General features: G+C 42.5%; 1 protein-coding gene across 3 annotated transcripts in view; it reads left to right on the top strand.

Annotated features, from left to right (window-relative positions):
• ATP6V1H (ATPase H+ transporting V1 subunit H) overlaps positions 1-22,083 on the top strand; it is a 105,377-nt gene extending 83,294 nt beyond the window's left edge. For 2 of the 3 annotated variants that reach the window (XM_045049592.1, XM_003999812.6), the window contains 2 exons: positions 935-1,048; positions 21,732-22,083. In XM_045049592.1, coding sequence (XP_044905527.1) covers positions 935-1,048; positions 21,732-21,792 — 175 coding nt within the window. In that variant the 3' untranslated portion in view covers positions 21,793-22,083. The remainder of the gene's footprint in view (positions 1-934; positions 1,049-21,731) is intronic. The other variant, XM_045049593.1, reaches the window with a different exon arrangement.
• The last annotated feature ends 477 nt before the right edge of the window (positions 22,084-22,560 follow it).

Raw genomic sequence — 22,560 nt, 5'->3', positions numbered from 1 at the left:
GCCCCATCTGCCCATCCTCGGGACCGTCTTCCTCTGCCAGACCGGGTTCCTAGTGCCTTATCGCCGACTGTGTGTGGAGGTGCTGCTCTCCACCGACGGTGAGGCTGCGGGCTCCACGTTGCCGGGTGGACGTAGGAGCCCCCACAGCTGTCCCCGCAGCCACACCCTCGCAACAGCACACACAACCTCTTTCTGTTCGCGAAGCGAATCGCGTCTTCACTTCATTTTTGCATCTGTGGTGACCGGGGGTTTCATGGTGGTAGGGGACACAGCGACAGAAAGCAGTGTCGGCTGGCAGTCGTCTGGGTGCCCTTGACAGTCGGAACTTCCTCCTCTGTTTCACCGGCCAGGACATCATGTGGCATATCGCATCATCGTAAGAGAGGGCGGCTGTCTTAAAGATGAGTCTTTCTCAGGAAATTAACATGGCTTCCACCAGGTGCTTTTTAACCCCGTGTTCCCTGCTGTCTGCATCTGAGCTGTCTCCCAGCACGGCAGCCGGTGGACTTGGTACTGACCTGACACGGGTACAGACACTAGATGGTGTTTAGTATACCGGTTTTAAGCAAGCCACGAATACCGGCAATGAAGAAGTTGTAACACTCGGCAGCTTAGAAAACGGTGATCGAGAACAGGAGCCAGAAGACTGCAGCAGGCTGTGAGATACCCAGGTAGAGGAGATGTGCCTGGATTAGGAAACGAGACTGACAGCCGGATTCACCAGTGGGAATTTAAGAGAGAATATCTTGGAATACGTTGAATCTGTGATTCAGGAAAAAAAAAAAGTTTTAAAGACGCGTGTTGGTGTACTTACCATATTGTAACTTTCCTCTTTAAAGTCCCTTGTCACTTTGCTGCACGGGCCTTCTGCTGGCTGGCAGCGGGAGCTGGGACCTAATTGCCGCATCTTCACAAAGTGCCTTCTGTCCCGCAGGGTTATCGAGCAGCTTGGCGGGAAGCAGCTGGTAATGAACCACATGCACCATGAGGACCAGCAGGTTCGCTACAACGCTCTTCTGGCCGTGCAGAAACTCATGGTGCACAACTGGTACGTGCTGGCTTTTTCTTCCCCCTCCCCCACCGAGCCGCAGCATCTCGCTCGCACCTTGCAAAAGTTCTTACGCGAACGCTCTGATGAATGATGGCTTTTTAAATCAGCACTTTTGATCAAATACCTAGAAATATGTTTCGGCCGTCGAGGGCAACGACGTCATTTTTAAGAGAGCAACTGCGTTGATGTTCTCAAAAAATGAGTATTCAAAGTACTAATACCAAAAACACTTCCAGAAGTAACTAAAAGGACATTCGCGGCTTGAGCGAATCAGTCTTTTTTGGAGTTGAGGGGAATCCGGTTGGATTACTGATCAGAGGCTTTACAATTTCACATGGCTTAACTCTTTAGAATATGGTTAACCTGAACAGTTTTACGTTCATGTGAAAACACTAAGATTCAGCTCTCACATTTCATTCATTATAGCCTTTTGCTTTTGAAATGACCACAGTCATGTTTTTCTCTCATTAGTTTTTACTTTTCAAATAAAAATTGTTGACCTTTTTGTACCCACTTAAGATAGACCGAAGAGTGACTGTTAAGATAGAACGGTGCGCCATTGGTGTCCGTGATGGAACCTACCAGAATTCCCTTTGCCATGGCTAATTTTAGCTGCGGGTTGGGTGTTTAGTGCCTTCAATGCTCTACTGAACAGTTCACATACCTCTCTGTTCTCCACCGTTTGGAAGGATGCTCTGGCGGTGGACTTTCGTTAAGGCGCTGTGAACAAATACACGTTCCCTGTTACTGACGGTAACGCTACGAGTACGTTCAAAGGAAAGAATGAAAGGTACATTGGTAGTTGTGCATTTGAGAGATGCAGGGAAACACAGTATAGGGGACCGTCCGGGAGCGCTGCTGTGGCATCTTATTTTACGTATTATGATCTCACCACTGAAGCACTTTTCTCATAAATACCGAGACACATGTACGCATTCTTTCAACGATTCTTTTGAGCACTTACTTTGTACCCTGTTACGTTAAATGCCGGGCTATGGATATGATGGAGGTAGGTGCAACTTTACATAGGATGGATAGAGAAGGCCTCTGGGAGTAGGCCAGGACAGCTAGGCTGACACCGTCGTGATAAGGAACCAGCCGTGCACGCCGAGTTATTAGGGGTAAGCACTTCAGGTAGAGGGAATGAGAGGGGAACCAGCCCTCGGCTTCTTTAAGAGCAGTGCCCGGAGACGTCCTTGGTTGTCTGGAGACAAAGCAGGGGTGCTGATGCTACTTGTACAAGTTGCTAGAGGCCAGCCGTGCCGCTAAACATCCTGTAATGCACGGACAGGCCCCCGCAGCAAAGAAGCGTCCTGCCTGCCGCGTTAACAGCACCAAGCTGGAGAGACTGTAATTGGGAGTGGTATGAGGGCCGGCATGGGAAAAAGATGGGCAAGGCGAGATTGCCAGGGAACCGGTCATGTAGGGGCCTGTAGGCCACCATTTGACTCTTTCATAAGACGAGTGGAAAGCCATTGATGACAGTATTTGATTTGTGTTTTAAAAAGATCTCTGAGGCTACTCTCTAGTGAATGGAGTGTGGAAGGGTAAGTGTTGAAAGCAAAGAACCGTTTTAGTGGTTCTCACTGCGGTTGAGAGTAGAGATGGCCGGTGGCTTGGATCGGAACACTGAAAGTTGAGATGACAAGTAGTAGATGACCTTGGATATAGATGTCAGAGCCCGTGCTGGCGGCACTTGATGGACTGGAAGCATTTTTACTTGTTTTTATATTCTCGGCTCAAGAAGAAAGGGATCAAAGCAGAGGGCACTCAGAAATGGTTTTTATCTAGGGGCACCTGGGTGGCGCAGTCGGTTAAGCGTCCGACTTCAACCAGGTCACGATCTCGCGGTCCGTGAGTTCGAGCCCCGCGTCAGGCTCTGGGCTGATGGCTCAGAGCCTGGAGCCTGTTTCCGATTCTGTGTCTCCCTCTCTCTCTGCCCCTCCCCCGTTCATGCTGTCTCTCTCTGTCCCAAAAATAAATAAACGTTGAAAAAAAAAATTTAAAAAAAAAAAAAAAAAAAAAAAAAAAGAAATGGTTTTTATCTAATATTTAGCAGGAGGAAAAAACTTTTCAAGTCTGTCAGTAAAAAACAGAATATTAGACTGATTTTCTCTCCTTGTTTCACTTTACCATGAGCCCCGTTTTCAACACAAATGAATTACTTAGTAGTTTTGTATCTCTTGGTACCTCTTTCTCGAAATTGAAGAATGTTGGCATTTAGTAGAGTTCGAGGCTGTTGCAGCCAGCACACTTACATTTGTCTTGTGTGAAACACACTTTCATTTTCCCTTTTTGTTGATTTTAGGGTTGCTGAGGTATAATTCCTGTTTTGTTAATAAAAAAATTCATTAAAAATTTTTTTTAATGTTTCTTCATTTTTGAGAGAGAGAGACAGAGCGTGAGCGGGGGAGGGGTAGAGAGAGAGGGAGACACGGAATCCGAAGCAGGCTCCAGGCTCCGAGCTGTCAGCACAGAGCCCGACACGAGGCTCGAACCCGCGAACCGTGAGATCATGACCTGAGCCGAAGTTGGACGCTTAACTGAGTAAAGCCACCAGGCGCCCCTAAAAGAATTTCGTTGTAATAGTTCTTCCTGATGAAGTATTTATTGTTGGGTTTAGCTTTTTTTTTTTTTTTTTTAATGTGTATTTCTGATGTGGGAGAAAAGAGGGGTGTGAGATAAAATGACCTTTTTTCTTTGCCAGTGGAGGAAATTTTTTGGTTCAGAATTTTTGTTGTTTCAGTGTTCATGCATTGAAGGTGATTCATTTCAATTGGAATATTTCCTTGAGTTTAGGAACTTGATTTAGTTTCTTGTTCCATTTTTCAACGCATGATTACAAAAGAAAAAGTAAACATCTTTATAGTTAGACACTGGTTTCTTAGCTCTCTGACTAGCTGATGAGCAAATATCCTTTTCCCCCCTAATGATGTGCTAAGCTCTTGTGACTTTGTTTTAATTATGGTAAATCTCCTTGAACGGAGAAGCTTAATGTCAGTATTTTCTTACACTTCCTCTTTAAAGAAATTTCCATATGAAGAGAAATTGTGTTGTGACATGTGTATCTCCATGTCTCTTTGTGCTAGAGAATGAAAATGGCTCAAGTAAATAGCAGTTTATTTAGAATATCAGATTAACGTGAGATCGAGTAGAATGCAATTTGGAAAGTCAGTCTTCTGCAGAGGGTACCTTCAAATGTGAAAAGGATTTTGAATCCGTATCTTTATGCAGGTGTATCCAGTTCGTCTTACTAAGTCGTGCTGGCAGAGACTGCCTTTCAACTTGCCTAAAGTAGACGCTCCCCCCCCCCCCCCAATATGGTACTCGTGTGCTAAAGATGTCTGCTGATTGAATGTTACAAAATTTTCTTGGAATTGCTTATTCTCACATCAAAGACAAACATGAAAACAATTGCCTTTGTTTCCTCTTAGCATTTTGTTGGTTTTACTTAAAATGAGTTTCTGTAAATGATTATGTTGGTACTATATAGTGAAATAAACTAGCTGAAAATATTTAAAATATAATCATAGATTTAAAAGTGGGAGGAAAGTCTGCTTCAGTGGTAACAGCAGCAGCCTCTCATGCCACTTTCGCATGCTTCTCTGGGCTTGTCGTTTTGTTCCTGGGCCACACTTTGAGATTCCCAGCACACTCTGGATTTTCTTGTACTCGTCTACCCGAAATGATTTTTAGATTTCTTAAATACTGCATTACTCCGTAAAGCTTCTGTTTATGAGTCTAAGTCATAATTTTGGGTATAGTAAAGTTAATATTTTACTATTTTTTTTGTTTTAAACATAAGTTTAAAATTACATTTAAGTATAAATCAGATACTCGTGAAATGATAGAACTGGGCTGTCAGTGGATCTTGATTTAGATTCTGTTTTAGGGAGTTACATGTTAAGTTTTTGATAATGTAGAGGTGGATTTGAGCTTACGTAACGAGGGAGTATAGAGTTGTGTATCGTGTGAAAATACTCCATTCTTTTTCACAATCGTGTGGTTGATTTCACAGTTACATCATGAATTTTGCAGGTCTTGGAATGGCTAGGGTTTCTCCCCTTCTACATGACACCTGCATTTACGTGGAAAATGTAGTGTGGAAATGGGTATGGAAAGGGTATGGAATGGGTATGGAATGGGTATGGAGTGGGTATGGAAAATCCTCCTCGATGCGGATGGGGAACAGAATGGTGGGGGGCTGGAGTGGAGCTGCCAGGGAGGGAGGGGACGCTTGGCGCACCCTGGCGTCTCCTCAGTTTAGGGGGTCTGGAGCGGGTCAGTCGCACTTACAGCCCTGCTTCCAAATGGCGGGCAGCTCTCTGACCTTCCCGTACCCGCTGTGTATTCGTGGTGTGCTCCTGTTCTTTGAGCAGCGCTGGACTTGTATGTTAATAAACTTGCCAAAATATATATAAACAGTGACAATGTACTCTACAGAACTTTTATATATACCCTCGGGTTCTACTTTATAACTTAACATCATAAAATATCGTCATTTTTCTCCTACAGAATGATCTTAAATGTAATCAGCCTCTAATTCAGAAGCCACAGTATGTGCATATGGACAGCTCAGGACTTCAGGAAAGAAACACTGAATTTTGTAGGTAGAGGATCTTGTGTAGAATTTTCTATTATTCCTAGGTTATTTTTCAAATTTTTTTTTAAAGCAGAGTCATAAATTTTAAGTGGTGTTCTCCCAAGATACTTTATGTATAGGTAAACAATGTTACAGAGGACTCACCAAGCCAAGTGTATGACTGATACTACTTTGTTCTCTGATGTTTATGTCTGCTTAGGATATTTTAGTTATTCAGTAAGTATATAGCCATAAATCCGGTGATTAAAATAGCTACTTATGAAGTGAACTGAAGGAAAAAACCCTTATGTGCATTAGCCTTTTAGCATTAATTGTCATGTTACTAAAAGATTCCATGTGATTTTTTTTTTTAATTTTTTTTTCAACGTGTATTTATTTTTGGGACAGAGAGAGACAGAGCATGAACAGGGGAGGGGCAGAGAGAGAGAGAGGGAGACACAGAATCGGAAACAGGCTCCAGGCTCTGAGCCATCAGCCCAGAGCCTGACGCGGGGCTCGAACTCATGGACTGCGAGATCGTGACCTGGCTGAAGTCGGACGCTTAACCGACTGCGCCACCCAGGCGCCCCCCATGTGATTTTTAATAAACATACAACACTTCCAGGTTTAACATTTTCCAGGTTTAATTTAGAAATTGTGGTCACTCATTGGGTGCCTGGAATTTTCCATATTATTCTTACATTTTTGGTGGAAGAACCTTTGAAAATGTCTTTGGTATCATATGTTTTGTGTATTTTTTGGAAAGAAATATAACTCAATTAAAAAGTATATCAAAACCAGTTCCAAGAAAAGAGGAATTCTTTATAGCCAATTGTCTCACCATCAGATGGAATAGCTCCCAGTCTGCCAGGTAACGTAGCTTCTACTTTGCTAGTTAGAGAGAGCTATTTTGAGGCTGTACCAATTTGTCTGGACACTATGTACCACTTAATTACAATTGATTTGGAGATGCTAGCAGGACATAAATCTGAAATTGTTGCAAAGTACCAGCCTAAATAAACATTTGGGAAGGTCAGTAGTAAGCATTTAGACAGTAAAGAATATAAAAACACTGATGGATAATGGAGTCTGTGTACTTTATAATTAAGTATAAAATCAAATGCAGATTTCACGCATAAATGCATGTGACTAGTGTAAGTATCTGTGGATCAAATTCATGTTGCGGTTTTATTTGATTAGGATTAAAACAGACAAACAGCTGGTTGGGGTTTTGAAGGGTCAGTTAAACATGAACAAAAAGAAAAGTCTTGGAAGGGAAGGCAGAGAAAAATGAACTAACTTGCTTTGCTTTTAAGTGCTTTTTCTCCTTTCCGTGGGGGGGACAGTTACTTTTGTGGTCACATGAATATTTCATTTCATGGGCTGTGTGTGTATGTGAAATAATCAATAAAGCTCAATAGAATGCATTATGCTAAAAACTGATTAAATAATAGGGGTGCCTGGGTGGCTCAGTCGGTTAAGCGTCTGACTTTGGCTCAGGTCATGATCATGGTTCATAGGTTCGAGCCCCATGGTGGGTTCCGTGCTGACAGCTCAGAGCCTGGAGCCTGCTTTGGATTCTCTCTCTCTCTCTCTCTCTCTCTCTCTCTCTCTCTCTCTGCCCCTCTTTTAATTAAAAAAAGAAAAAAAAAGAAGAAAGATTAAGCAAACTTTCTATTTACTCATCTAAGAGATTTAATTACTTTTTTCAATTATTTTATTGGTTTCCTTTTAAGTATGTTATCCAGATGTTGCATCTTGATGGGAGGGGGGGCGGGAATCTCACGGATAACAGAAATGAATTGATAGGTTTTCTTACGACTGAAATTTTGAGGAATTGACTAAAAAAAAAATGATGATAAGCCTGTCATCTTAACAAAGACAGATTTAGATGTAAATATCCTTTAATTACATTTTTAAATTTTTTTTAATTTTAATTTTTTTTCAATATATGAAATTTATTGTCAAATTGGTTTCCATACAACACCCAGTGCTCATCCCAAAAGGTGCCCTCCTCAATACCCATCACCCACTCTCCCCAATTCCTTTTTTTTAATTCAAAGAAATTTTAATGTTTTATTTATTTTTGAGACAGAGACAGAGCATGAGTGGGGGAGGGGCAGAGAGAGAGGGAGACACAGAATCCGAAGCAGGTTCCAGGCTCCGAGCTGTCAGCACAGAGCCGGACGCGGGGCTTGAACTCACGGACTGTGAGATCATGACCTGAGCTGAAGTCGGTTGCTTAACCAACTGAGCCACCCAGGTGCTCCGAGGGTTATAAATATTTTAATAAGGTAAATATAGCTCTCATCACAGCCTTCAAATTTTAAAGACTAAATTAACACTGTTTGCTTCTTTTGGGGTATCTTGGCTTCTTAAGTCACGTGGGTGATTTCCTCTTGTGGTTAACCATTTTGTTTATTGTGCCCATTTAATGGCAAAGTCAAGAAAATGAATTATATAACTTATATTAAATAGGGTAGTTTAAAAACCTATATTAAATATCCATTAAAAGTTTTTTACAAATAGTTGGGGTGCCTGAGTGGCTCAGTCAGTTGAGCGTCCGACTCTTGATTTCAGCACATGTCATGATCTCACGGTTCCTGAGTTCGAGCCCCGTGTTGGGCTCTGTGCTCGCTGTGCAGAGCCTACTTGGGATTCTCCTGTTTCCCTCTTTCCAGTCCTCTCCTGCTCTCGCTCTCACTCTCTCGCTCTTTCTCTCTCTCAAAAATAAATAATAAACATTAAAAAAATTAAAAAAGTATTTTTACAAGTAATTATTTTTAACCTGTCCATTTCAAGACCTGTTTTTAATTCCCCCAAGTAACTATATATGTTTTGTATTTTATCATTTATCAGCATACATTTTTAAAATATCTTTTTTTCACTTACAGTCGCTTTGAAGTAATGTTTCTCATACTTCTCTTATTATTGGTTTTGGAGCTTTAGGATTTCAAGTAGACAGCAGTTATTTGTTGGATGATAGCAGAATATGTTCGTTGTTTGGGCCTTTGTTCTCCAAATAATATTCTGAAGTTCCTCTGGGTAGCATGGTAGAATAATATCTATTCACAATTTGGTAGTCACGGTTTACTATAACCTTACTGATCTGTTGTCTCTGTAGAAATTAAAAAAAATTAAGTACCTTGGATTTATAATATTAAATATATACTTTAAAAAATGGGGGCTGTAAGAATAGACTTTTTATATTGTGACAAATAGAGACCAGTTTCCTGAAATAAATTGTTCATTTGAAGCTTTAGGACAAAAACATGGCACACCCAACTTGGAGAAAATTACTAGGAGAAATTATTTTACCTTATTATCATGTGAAATAAATGATCATATTTAGCAAATATGATAAATTATAGGCATATAGATGGATTATTAAATATAAAAGCAAATGTATGGGTTTGCCTGTGGAAACAGAGTATTTACTATCCAAAGTGTTTGTGTTTGCAGCATAACACTAGAAAATAGACAGCTATCAGAGTACTCTTTTTTTTTTTCTTGAATGATTTTTGGCATAGTTTTGAGTATAAGTTGTGGGCCGAAATGTTTAAAACAGAATTTTGATTTACTCTGCATTTTGCTAATGAAAAATTTCACCTTGTGTTTTCTCCGCTAAATGATTTCTTATCAGTGGTTAATGCTCTTCAGACCAGATTGTTCACAGTATCATGCTTCCCAGCTGTTTTTGTTTTCTGCTCTCCTGTCTCTTTGCTTAACTAGTCTTGAATAATGTGCTAGTTTCTCGGTTGGAATAGATGATAGTGTTACACGGTCGCAACTTGCTGTTTTCCGAGGTGCTCAAGGTTTTCTGTCTTGTTGGTTGTTAAACCTAATTTTGTTAGTTCTGGCTTGACATCTCAGTCAGCCTTTCTGCTCCTCTCTGCATGGGTGAGAATTAGAAAAGGCAGTACTTAAATGCTGAGCTGTCAGGTTGAGATGGTGACAGAGACTGCCACATATTGAAGCAAGACATTGAGGAAGGTTTCAGAATTTCAGTATTTGGAAAAAATTTGAGTTCTGCCCTCTGTCTGGATTTATTTAAGTTTGTAGGTTAACTGTTAGCATATTTTACATGCTGGGCTAATTGAGCTAGTCACATACCCTTGTGTTAAAGCCAGTGTATATCTCATATCTAGTATAGATACTGAGGGTTTTTTTCAAGAGGAGACATAATGGAAGGATAGGTTCTGCTAATGATGTAACAGACCCAAAATAACAATGGTTGAGACACAACAGATGTTTGTTCTGAACAGTGTCTCGTGAAAGGATGGGGGTAGACAGTCCTGAACTCTGAGTACGAAGGGATCCAGTCTTCTTCCAGCTCGGGATGCTGCCATTCCTAGGGTGTAGCCCTCGTCCTCATGACTGTGGGTGGTGGTGGATGGACCAAGCAACTGAAAGCCTCCTGGAATGTGTCCCCTAGCACTTCTCCATACAACAACCACTCCTCCAACAGCAACAACTCCCTGTTGGCCAGTACTCAGTTATGCGGCTACAGAGGAACTGGAAAGTGAAGGCTTGACTAAAATCACATGTCCGACTATAAAGTTCAGCGGTTCTATTATTGAGGAGGAAGGAGAGAAAAAGGATACTGGAGACTGAGTAGAAGTTTCTCTTCCAGAAGTTAAATCTGCTATAATCTTACGTATAAAATTATCAATATTTGCATTGATTTTGACTGTTGTTTTGGGACCCATATGACCTACCTCCACTGGCATAGGTAATTGAGGAGGCTGTGATTATGTGTGGGGTTCATGTTCTCTTAAAATCCCTTCTTCCTTTTAAGAGTTTTAGGAAAATTATTTGTAATCCCTTGAAAGCTGATATTTGGTAATTTTTATGGCACAGGAATTGCCAGTGCTTTTGATGTTTTGATGTTTGAAATGTTTATGAACTAAAACCAGTAAAATAGTTACACTACTGTTACTGATTTATTAGCTGAACAAATAGCCAATTATAGATTTTATTTAAATGAAATGTATCTTGGGGCGCCTGGGTGGCGCAGTCGGTTAAGCGTCCGACTTCAGCCAGGTCACGATCTCGCAGCCCGTGAGTTCGAGCCCTGCGTCGGGCTCTGGGCTGATGGCTCAGAGCCTGGAGCCTGTTTCCGATTCTGTGTCTCCCTCTCTCTCTGACCCTCCCCCGTTCATGCTCTGTCTCTCTCTGTCCCAAAAATAAATAAACGTTGAAAAAAAAATTTTTTTAATGAAATGTATCTTAATTTCAAAACTAATTTTTGGCAGTGAAGGTTGATGATGATAATTGGCAACTCCATTCATCATGTACTAAAAAGATGTATATTGGACTTCCAAATTTGAACAAAGCTAACTTTACTGGTTACTTTTTGGGAGGAAAGCTAGACTGTTCATCGAACAGGAAGTAATTTAATGCCACTCCTGTAGCAGAGTGTGACAAGCACATGCTTCACTGTAACACTGTGGGGAAGGGCTATATGGCCATATGGAGAGTGGGCCCAGTCCAGGCCTGGGAAGGGATATAGGAGCTCTTGGCAGATTAGGGGACCAGTGAAGGGGAGGGGGAGAATAGGGAGAGGGTGGAAAGATTCCAGTGAGAGAGTTATGTATGCACATATATTGAGGTCAGAGAGATCCCGACCCATTGGGGGAATTACCACTGGTTCCGGACAGCTGGGGTCTGGTTACAAAGCTGAAAATACGGTTGGAGACATCATAGTGGCCGGGTCATAACAACCGTCTTTGCTGTGCTAGGTTTGAACTCCTTCCTGAAGACTGTGGAAAACTACAGAGATTAGTAAAAATAATCACAGTGTCATTTTAGGAAGACCATTTTAGAGACAATGGGGGCTGGTGGATTTGGAGCCTGGAGGGAAAAACACCAGTGAGGAGACTGCAGATTCAAGCCAGGCGGTAGGTTATGAGGATGTCCATGTAGAGAGGCAGGGTCAGGGGTTGGAGAGAAGAGAATCTGTCAAACCTGGAGATAAGTTGGATGTGAGGGGAATATAAGAGGGAGGAGGCCAGTGACCCCCCCCCAAGGTTTATGGTTGATGGTCTTAGTTACAAAACAGAACGAGACAAGCAAACCAAAAACCTCTTATGTCCTTGCATGCTATATTCCAAATTTCCGTCATCTACTTGATGCTCTACATAGCTCTAAGATCCATTTCCGGTGATTATAAATTCACATTGGAGGAACAACTGGCCCACATGTTTTGGTTTATTTTAGTCTCTGCATATGTTACGGAGAAATGGTTCTCTAAAGAATAATTCTGTAGGCTTAGGAGATCTTTTAAGCTTAATTATAAAGCTAATTTAATACACTTGCCACTACATATCATTAAAATGTTGAATTTGCCTTCTAAAATACTGTTTCTTTACCGTGGATTTAGTTGAGCCTTCTTGTGTTATAAGGCGACTCTAATTTGAAATTTAAAATAATTTTAAATGTTGAGCATTCTGCTAGTAACGAACTGGTTTAGATTCTGAAGTATTTGGTAGGTTTGACTGCCGGCCTCTTTGTCTCATCTGGTGTTTCAGAACATTTCTTGTTAGGAGAAAAAGGCGTTCTCTTTCGGGGTCTAACTTTCCTGTAGTGTAGCGTTCTCCAGCTACTTTTCATCCAGCAATTACCGACATCTTAGAATATGCCAGGCACTGACCTAGTACTTGAAGAAGGTAAATTGACATTCTGTCTACTCTCATGCACTTAAAAGTCTTAATATCCCAAATACAATTCAAGACAAAGGAGTCTGTAATAAGCCTTAAATATGGACGTGGCTTATATACTATTCATAACTAATATAAAATAAATTTTCTTCTTAAAAGTCCTTGTAACAACACAGACCTTTCTCCCACACTGCGTGGTGCATAACTAGATTTGTATGTGACGTGGTCATTTAGGATGACTTCTGGTTTGTGGTTTCTGCATGAAGGAGCTTGGAAGGTCCCACTGCATCCTGACAACAAGAGCTCAACAGACTGAAAAATCAACAACTCTTTTTGGATCCATAGGAGAGGGAAGGACATAGGGCTAACGGCAGCTCCCAAGATTGGAGAGACAGAGAGGCACGCACAGGGAGTTTAGGCATACTGGGGCAGACCGTAAGCAGAAACCAGTGAGAGAGCCAGCACCTGGGTGGGAAAACCTGGACTCTGCTGAATTTCAGGAGGCTCAATGTGGACAAGTCTGAGAGTTAAAAACCCCAGGGAGACCCAGTCATAGTGAGTCCTTACCATACAGTGAGGTTTATCTTCAAAAGCTAGACCAGGATCCCACAGTAAATATCTGAGAAAAGTCCCCTCAGGCTTTTGGCAAGGGCAGAGGAAAGGGAACCATCTCAAAATATGCCAGAGCACTTTGTACTTAATAAGGCCTACCCTCGAGGGAAACTGGCCGACTCGATAGGCCTTACCTGCTGGGATATTATCAGTGTCTAGCTGGCCTGGGGAAGGGAGGTAACCAGCTCTGTGTAGCTCACTCTGGCCATCCTGTCCCACCCGAGGGGGTAGAAGAAACCTTGAGAAACGCTTGTGAAGTTCACAGTCCAGAGGCCATAGCTCACTAAAAGACCGAGATCTAATGACAGGATGATCGAATGCTTCCCCTTCCCGCACCTTACCACCGCATTACCAAAGGCTTATTTACAGGAGCTCTTTTCACCTTGTACATCATGTCCACTTTGAAGAAAATATGACAAGGCATACCAAAAGGCAAAAGGCACAGTTCGAAGAGACAAAGTACGTATCAGGATCAGCCTGGCAGTGATGTTGAGATGATCAGACTGGGAGTTTTAAACAGCTGTGATTACTATGCTAAGGACCGTAATGGATACAATAGCATGCCAGAACAGGTGAATAATGTAAGCAGAGAGATGGGAATCCTAAGAAAGAACCACAAAGAAATGCTGGAGTTGAGAAACACTATGATAGAAATGAAGAATGCCTTTGATGGGTTTATTGATAGACTGGATGTGGCTGAGGAGAGAATCTCTGAGCTCAAAGAAATATCAATAGAAACCTCCAATACCTAAAAGCAAAGAGAACAAAGACTGAAAAACCCAGAATAACCAAGGACTGTGGGACTTCTACGAAAGGTTTGATCTATAGATTGATCAATAGAATCAACTTGATCTGTAGAGTCAATGCAACCCAAATTAAAATCCCAACAAGTTATCTTGTGGCTATCAACAAACGTATACCAAAGTTTATATGCAGATCAAAAGACCTAGAATAACCAACACAGTAGTGAAAGAGAAGGACAAGAGGATCGACGTTACTTGACTTTAGGACGTAACTACAAAGCTACAGTATTCAAGACAGTGTGGTATTGGTGAAAGAATAGACAAATAGGGCAATGGAACGGAGTAGAGAATCCAGACATAGACCCCTACAAATACAGTCAACTGATCTTTGACAAAGGAGCAAAGGCAATACAGTGGAGCAAAGATAGTCTCTTCAGCATATGGTACCGGGCCAACTAGACATCCACATGCAGAAATGAATCCGGCGTAGACCTTACACCCTTCACAAAAATTAACTCAACATGAATCATAGACCTGAATGTAAAACGCAAAACTATAAAATTCCTTGCAGATAATATAGGAGGAAACCTAGATGACCTTGGGCACGGTGATGCCTTTTCAGATGCAATGAAAGAAATAACTGAGAACTTGGACGTAAGTTAAAAATTTACGCTCTGTGAAAAACGTCAAGAGAATTAGAAGATGAGACACAGACTGGGAGAAGATATTTGCAAAAGACACATCTATTACCTGAAATGTACAAAGAACTGTTAAAACTCAACAATAAGAAAACAACCTGAGAAATAAATGAGCCAAAGATCTTAATAGACACATCACCAAAGGAAATACACTGATGGTAAATAAATATATGAAAAGATGCTACACATCCTATGTCATCAGGGAAATGCAAATTAAAACAAAAATGAGATGCCACTACACACCTATCAGATTAGTCAAAATCTGGAACATTGACAACACCAAATGCTGGCCAGGGTGTGCAGTGACAGGAACCCCCATGTGGTGTTGGTGGGGATGCAGAACAGCGCAGCCACTTTGGAAGACCGTTTGATGGTTTCTTATAAGACTAAATATATTCTTACCATATGATCCAGCAATTGTACCTCTTGGTATTTACCCAAAGGGGCTGAAAACTCATGTCCTTACAAAGACCTGCACAGGGAGAGTTATAGCATCTTTATATGTAAAATTTTTTAATTTTTTTATGTTTATTTTTGAGAGAGAGGGAGACAGAGTGTGAGCAGGCAAGGGGCAGAGAGGGAGGGAGACACAGAATCCGAAGCAGGCTCCAGGCTCCGAGCTGTCAGCACGGAGCCCGACGCGGGGCTCGAACTCACAAACCGTGAGATCATGACCTGAGCTGAAGTCGGACACTCAACCAACTGAGCCACCCAGGTGCCCCTAGAAAAAAAAACCTTAAAAAAAAGATACGAGGTCATGATTTTCAGGTCACCATCTCACGGTTTCTGAGTTCGAGCCCGCATCGGGCTCTCTGTACTCTCAGCACGAAGCCCTCTCCGGGTCCCTTGTCCCCTTCTCTCTCTCTCTGCCTCTCCCCTGCTCACCTGCGCATGCTTGCTCGCTCTCAAAAATAAGTAAACGTTAAAAAAAAAAATGAAAGGTGTGTCTGCTGCCACTCCTGGTGTTTTGAGAGCTCGATGCGTTGCGTATCATGACCATTTGTTAGAAAAATGAGAAAGTGTGTAAGACACGGCTGATCTAATGATAAAGCTGCTGGTAATAGGTATAGAGGGACTATTCTTGAAAATAAGCTAGAGATAAAGAAACTCTGGATTATTTCGATTTTATAAAAGCTGGTTTAAATGATTTGATTGTTGGAACTCCTGTGTGAAAAATAACTTCGTTACTGCAAATTCTGCCTAAATTGCTTTTATAATAGACTGTAAGGCAGTTGCTTTTAAAATGCACATTTTTGTTTCTTAGGGCCAGCACTCACATAAATCGATTCTACTCTTAGAATCACTGACCTCTTTAGAGATACTGCGACTCTATTGAGATTTGAATTTAGATGCCATTAGAAAACGAAGTGGCGAGTGGTCATGAAAATGCATTTGAGAAATAAGCCGAGGACTCGCATTGTGATGTCCTTAAGCTTTTTATTCTCACGTCTACACAGTAACACGTCCTCAGCTAGTGGGAGGTCGGATAGTGTACCGTGAGGCGGTATTATGTAGCGATGAAGACTCTGAGTTTGTAAATCAGACGGACTTGTGTACAAACACCTCCTGCCAATAACTGGTTAGCCTAACATTACAGTATGTCATTTTCATCGCTAAACTCCAGTTCCTTTTCTATAAACAGGGGCTCGTCTGTAGCTTTTATGAATCTTATCGTGGAGAAGAAATAAGATATATGTCAAGCAGTGAGGGCCGTGCTTAGTACTAAACAGCAGGCACTGGGAAATGGTACGTGTTGTGGAGATCACTGCTCCCAGGTTGAGATTTTTAAAGTATTGTGGGAACAGTTTGTATGTTCTTAAGTTTGGAATTTGACCCTGTTTCTGGGTTTCTAACTGTAAATTAGATGCAGATGGCAGAGGGCACGGTGAGTTTTACCTAGTTCGGTAGTTACACAGGAAAACCAATTCATAAAAACGGAATTTGCTTTGTGTGCGGTCATGATAAAAGCTGGAAGAATGAATAACTTGTAACTGTAGTGAGCTGGCATTAAAAAAATAATTACAACAGGCTGGTACAGAATATTTAGATTTTATTTTTTCTCTTTACCGAATAGAAATCTGTGTTGCAAGCCAATATAAAGTTCGTATTTTCAAAAAAAAAAACTGTTTTCATACATTCAGAGAAGGATATTTCATTTATGATTTATGTTATACCCACGAGTTTTCCGACAGGATAGGCCAAAGTTAAGAGAAATACAATTATGACTCAGTTGTAGGTTTAATAATTATTCTAAAAAACTCACAGAAAGATGTGACATATAGAATTCTAGGTCCTTTATCATTTTAATTATGAAAATTTATACACCAAAGGAGACTAAAGAAAGTAATACACAAATGATAGTAACAGTGGATTTTCTACTAAGCTTTTTGGCAGCCAAGGGAAAAAGGGAAATAAGGGAGATTGTAGTTTTCGTAGATTAAGATGTTTGTCAGGAGAAAATTCACGTTTTTCCTGGCACTAAATTATATAGATGAAGTTGCCATGTGTTTTTTTTTTTTTTAATTTTTTTTAACGTTTATTTATTTTTGAGACAGAGAGAGACAGAGCATGAACGGGGGAGGGTCAGAGAGAGAGGGAGACACAGAATCGGAAGCAGGCTCTAGGCTCTGAGCCGTCAGCCCAGAGCCCGACGCGGGGCTTGAACTCACGGACCGCGAGATCGTGACCTGGCTGAAGTCGGACGCTCAACCGACTGTGCCACCCAGGCGCCCCTTCCATGTGTTTAAATTATATAGGCAAAGCATGTTGAATATCACAGTGTCTTCAACTATGTTTTTTTTTTCTTCTTTGTAACTACAGTTTTAGAGAAAGAATAAAAATGTTTGCTTAAACAGCCTTAAATATAGTGAAGGTCTGACACTCCATTTTAATACGGTGAAGGCCGTTCTCTTCTAAGGGTTCACGTATGCCAGGGGATGCCCCCTGGTGCCCGGCTGCCCATAGCTGGGAGCCCAGACACAAATGCCCTCTCCAGACTGCCTGTTTCAGGCAGGTTCCTTCTCAGGAACCGGAAAACAGTTTTTCAGTGTTACGACGGATGCCGAAGTGCAGACCTTTTATGGTCATTGACAAGAGAATGAAACAGGTCTTTCTTAAGCAAGTGTCAGCATGCAACATGATCTCTTTTGTGGATGAAGTTAAAGAGGAGAAAATATCACACTTTGCTTCCTAGGTAGTAAAAGCAAAGATTTAACGTCAAACTCTTGTGGATTTCTGGTACATACTGGGCACTTTCTGAGCGAATTATAAGTGGAATTTTTATTCTTGTATCGATCTTCATGTACAGAATGACTCAATACTTAGATTAATTCATTTACAATAATTCTTCTTGAATCTTTTGTTATAGATACACTGCAAGCCCTTGAAGTAAAATCTGTAATTGTTTTTCCTTTTGCCTGACTGGTAATGGCACCTTAATCTGAAGAAATTATGTATATCCTCTTAGTACTTTCTAATCTGTAAAATTAGGAACAGTGGCTGCTTTTTGTACTTTTTGGGGCTCTTACTGGGTTGGGCGTCAGTCAGCTTCACAGCATGAAGAGAAAGGGATCTGAGCCCTGGCCAGGCCGTTTGCGCACTTTGTCCCTAGGCACGTTACTGGAAGTTTTCTGAGGCTCCTTTCCCTCCCCCGTCAATGGAGGTAACTCACCTCGCAGGGATGCAGTGAACTAGGAGAATAGCGTGGGCACACGGGCAAGCAGGTTTCCCTGTTGGCTGGTAACAACACGTGGAGTGTAGCCACCTGCTCTGTGTTTCCAGCCCCAGGCGCTTGGTGCCTGGACTGGGCTATGGCTGGGGCCACACGGAGTTCAGAGGCAGGCTTGGGTGAACCTTGGGAAGATTTCAATTGGCTACGTGTTACCATTAGCCATAGGGAAATAGACTGTATCGTTTTACAAGCCACAGATGTTCTCCAAAGCTTTGTGCACGTTAGGTCCTTTTTCTGCAGTTAGTATCTTTTTCAGTTGAGCCTCAGTTCGGCTCTCTCTGGCATTTTCACAACTCACGTGCCACACTGCAAACATCGCAATTTCAAGAAAGACCGAGGGGGAGATTTAATTCTTCTTTCCATGGGTCCCATCTGGGCTCTTCTCCGGCTAGACTTTTGGCATTTTGTGACCTATAATTCAGGCTTTCAGAGTTCCATCCGGGTTTTTGATGTGCACGCTCTCAGTTGAACCCTTTCTGTGTTCTTGTCCTGCATCTAAGTCTTAAATTGCATAAATCCTAGTGAGCAGACACAAAGGAGGCCCTGAGTCCTCTGCATTCCAGGCACTGAGGTGGACGGCCTCGGGGCCACTTTGGATGTGACAAACATGAGAGTACCGTGGAGCATACCATCCATAATAGAGGCCTTCGACCAGGAGAAACAAGGCAGCAGAAGACCGTTGGGGTGGAGCCATGGTTGGACATGCTTTTATTTATTTGTATGTGGTTTTTAAGTTGATTTAGTTTGGGAGAAAGCCAGAGAGCACAAGGCTGCGAACAGGGGAGGGGTAGAGAGAGAGAGGATGAGCAGGCTCCGCACGGGGCTCCGTCCCACGAACCGGGAGCTGGAGTCAAGCCTCCGATGCTCGACTTACAGGGTCGCCCAGGCGCCCCAGACGCGATTCTAAATTCTCTGCCAGAAAAAAACGCATCTTTGCCGGTTTACTATCTGACTCTGACCCTTAATGCAGTGATGTCTTTTTTATGAAGAAATCAGTTATCTTTTTCACCTCCAAGTGTTCACTCTTGTCCCCTGAATATCATTTAAATCTGATATGGGAATGGAGCACCCTTCATGTCTCTGAAAGGGGTGGAGCGGACGGGAGCCTCCGTGTGTGGCCAGATCCAGCCAGACCCTTTCGGCCACTTGGCAGTTCAGAGCACTGAACTCCGGAAGGCTTTGCTATGTGACCTCGTGTCATTTCTCTTGGAAACTTACATTTAGAACGTGGTCCTTCACATTGGTCTTTACTGAAAGAACCACAGCTTACTATAATTGGCATGGTGTCTTTAGGTATACTTTTAAAATGTTTTCTAAGAAATCACTCTCAGAGGGGAGGAAAAATAATTTCCCTTCTACCTTTCTGAGTTCTTAGCTGAGACCCTATAATTAATAACAGATTAACACGAGAAAAACAGTCGATTAACATATATATCTCATGTACACATGGGGGACACCCAGGAAAAATGGGCAACTTAAAGATGTAGCTTTAAAACTTAGGATTAAATTCCATCTTAATAGGGAAAAAGGAGTGTGTGGGGGGGCGGTTAGGCCTCTTAGGGAGAGTAAGTGATTGAGGGATGGGCCGTTGGAAGAATTAGTGCAAAGTATCATAGATTGTGACAGGGTCTGTCTGGGTGTGATACGGACTTCTGTTCTCTTGTGATAAGAGTCCAGAGTCCGTCCTCCCTGGTTGCTGAAACTCCAGGGGAGGGGACTGAAGAATTGAGTTCCTTCTGGAGGACCTGTGTTTAAGGAGATAAGGGGAGGTCAGAGAAAGCCTCTCCCTGCACTTGCTGTTTTCAAGTGTCTACAGCTCAAAATCATCAGTCCCCCAAAGGGGCGTGTGGCATAGTCTGCTGACCCTTTGCGCTAAACAGTCTCACTTTTAGAATTGGAATATTTGAAGGCCCAATGAAGCATGCCTCATTTTAGGCTTAATTCCTTAGGTACATGCAGGAAAATACATAAGATCTGGACATCTTGTAATAAATATTGTATCGTACCCCTCATCTCTCCCTCCCCCCACAACACAACACAACCCAACCCAGCCCACTTATGCAGTCATACGTGGTTCCTAGTTACAGGCCTCCCCAGAATGGCACCGTTGATAGTGACCATAAACTCCTGCTTTGTTTCCTGTCTAGTGAAATGTATAGGTGGTTTCCCTTTTTTCCCTTGCATGACTTAGAACTACCGACTTGATGGTTGGTTGAGCATAAGATCCCCATTGTCCACGTTATGTCAGGGTAGCTCCTGGTGGACACAGGAATATGTTATATGCCTTAATATGACACGCAGAATTGATAAGTCAGTGATGAGAACTTTCACGGAAGGATAAGAAAAGCACATAAACCGTCTTGACACTGTAGGAAGTTCCAGTCTGCCCCGCAGTATTTTCAATCCTCCTTCACCTTGGTGAGACTTCTGGGGGTCCCTGACACCTCACCTGCACCGGTCCGCAGAACTCGCTCTGGTCCATGCCCTGAATGCTGCTGCTTGTTCTCAGTCCTGCTTCACAGCTCCGCTAGCTTTGGGCTAAGGCCGTGACAGCGGCCTGTGGCCTGCGGCCGTGACTGTGCAAACCCCGCCTCTCTCCCCTCTCTCTAGCTCTGTGGAGAAAGGCAGGCTCACATTTGCTGGGAGACGCTGGTGGCCCCCGTAGGTCGTTTCCCGGAGGTGCTTGGACGGGGAGAGGTTGGGTGCCAGCCGATGGGTTGAGGAGATGACACTAGGCCTGGGTGTGCCCGCGGCTCGTCCCCGGCAGGTGCCCTCATCCCACAGCCTCTGGAACCTGCACGTCCCTGAGGGGGTGCAGCCGGGACGGAGGCCCAGGCCTCTATCCAAAACTCATGCTGTTTCCTTTTCATGGCAGAGACTCTTTTAAATGTTCTCTACAAAATGTCTTCTGTTCAAAAACAACAGTTTGGGCACGTCGTTCACAGGAAAGTGGGAAAGAAATGGTTTCTGTCCTGGAATTACCAGTGACGCCTGTATGTAACGAAGAGCTAAATATACACCTGCTGCGGGTGTGGCGTCAGCTTATTTCCTGAAGGCGAATGTGATCTAAATAGTTCAGCAACCACTGCTCTGAGCCGCAGTGCCCCCTGTAAAGTGAGAGTGCTCCTTCTCTGTTCCCGTGGCGACTCTGAGGACCCAGCGTGACCATCGCCGTGAAGGTTCTAGACTGTGTTGGTGCAGAGACAGTAGCTGTGCTACGAGTTGTGAATCTTGACGTTATTTTCACCCCTGGGTGTCGATACTTGTATTCAGTAATACGAGGACACCTGTTGTTCGTGTTATCGGTACACTTACATGGAGTCATACTCGAGTGGGTTTTGAGCTTTGCCGATCGCGAATGTGGCCGAGCTCGGAAACAGGCCTCGTACCCAGACGGGGAAGGAGGCACCGCCTTGTAAGTGTGTGCACAGCCACCGGGCGTGCGTGACGACTTGTGCATGGTAAACAGAGCGCTTAAAATTCATACAGTACGGGCACTTTTCAAATCTGGAAAGGATTAGTTTTCGGGAGCTCTTTTACTCATTTGTAGTTATTAAAGGAAGTATAGATGACATTGTATATTATGCTTCGATTTTGAAAGAGATTCTGTCATTTAAATTCTAATTGACCTTGTCCTTTTATTCCTGCTGTTTTAGGGAATATCTTGGGAAACAGCTCCAATCCGAGCAACCTCAGACCGCTGCTGCCCGGAGCTGAGCATGCCCTCCTGCCTCAGAACCTCCTGCCTTCCCGTTCTACCTGGGGTATGAATCTCAGTAGTTAGGGGCAGGAACAAATAATTTTTCGTTTTACTTGCGATTTTCTTCTGTTGTGTAGCTTTTCCCAATGCTGATTTTCGTTACACACGTTTGCCCATGAAGTTGTATAAAAGTAGGTGTTTTCTGTAGCTAAGGAAAAGATTACCGTTACCCGTACTGCTTGTAATTTCTGTATTTATTGTTCTCTGGAAATGAGTATAGTTATTAAAGGACTCTCGCTTCAAAAATGTTTTCCTCTTGTTCCTTACTTGGACTTTAACAAAAATCACCTGTTGTCCCAGCCAAATTGAGAGAATTGTTGTTGCAGAGTAGTGAGTGGTAAGTAAATGTTTTGAACTTCTGTGTATTTCTGTCTGTCCATCCATCTACCCATCCACCTTCCTACCTAATCATCCATCCGTCCCTCCACCCACCCATCCATACATCTCTCCGTCCATCCATGCACACATACACATTGCAGCAGTCCTCTGCTAATATTTAAAGAACTTTAAAATTTTAAACACATTTTTTAACATAATGCTGTGGTCCAAAAGATTTGCCTGTGGAGCTCAGTGAAGAATTTTAGCTTTTAGCTTTTAGTTTTAGAATATTTCATTGATTGCCTGTACCTTCATTCTTGGGTTTTAGTACAAGTCTGTTTTGTTTTAATACTTTTTGGCTTAAATGTTGCCAGTAGATATTTATTTCTGTTCCCCTCTCTCTTTAC

This window comes from Felis catus, chromosome F2 (assembly GCF_018350175.1).
Source record: "Felis catus isolate Fca126 chromosome F2, F.catus_Fca126_mat1.0, whole genome shotgun sequence".
Lineage (NCBI taxonomy): Eukaryota > Metazoa > Chordata > Mammalia > Carnivora > Felidae > Felis > Felis catus.
This window is presented reverse-complemented; position numbering and strand designations above follow the sequence as displayed.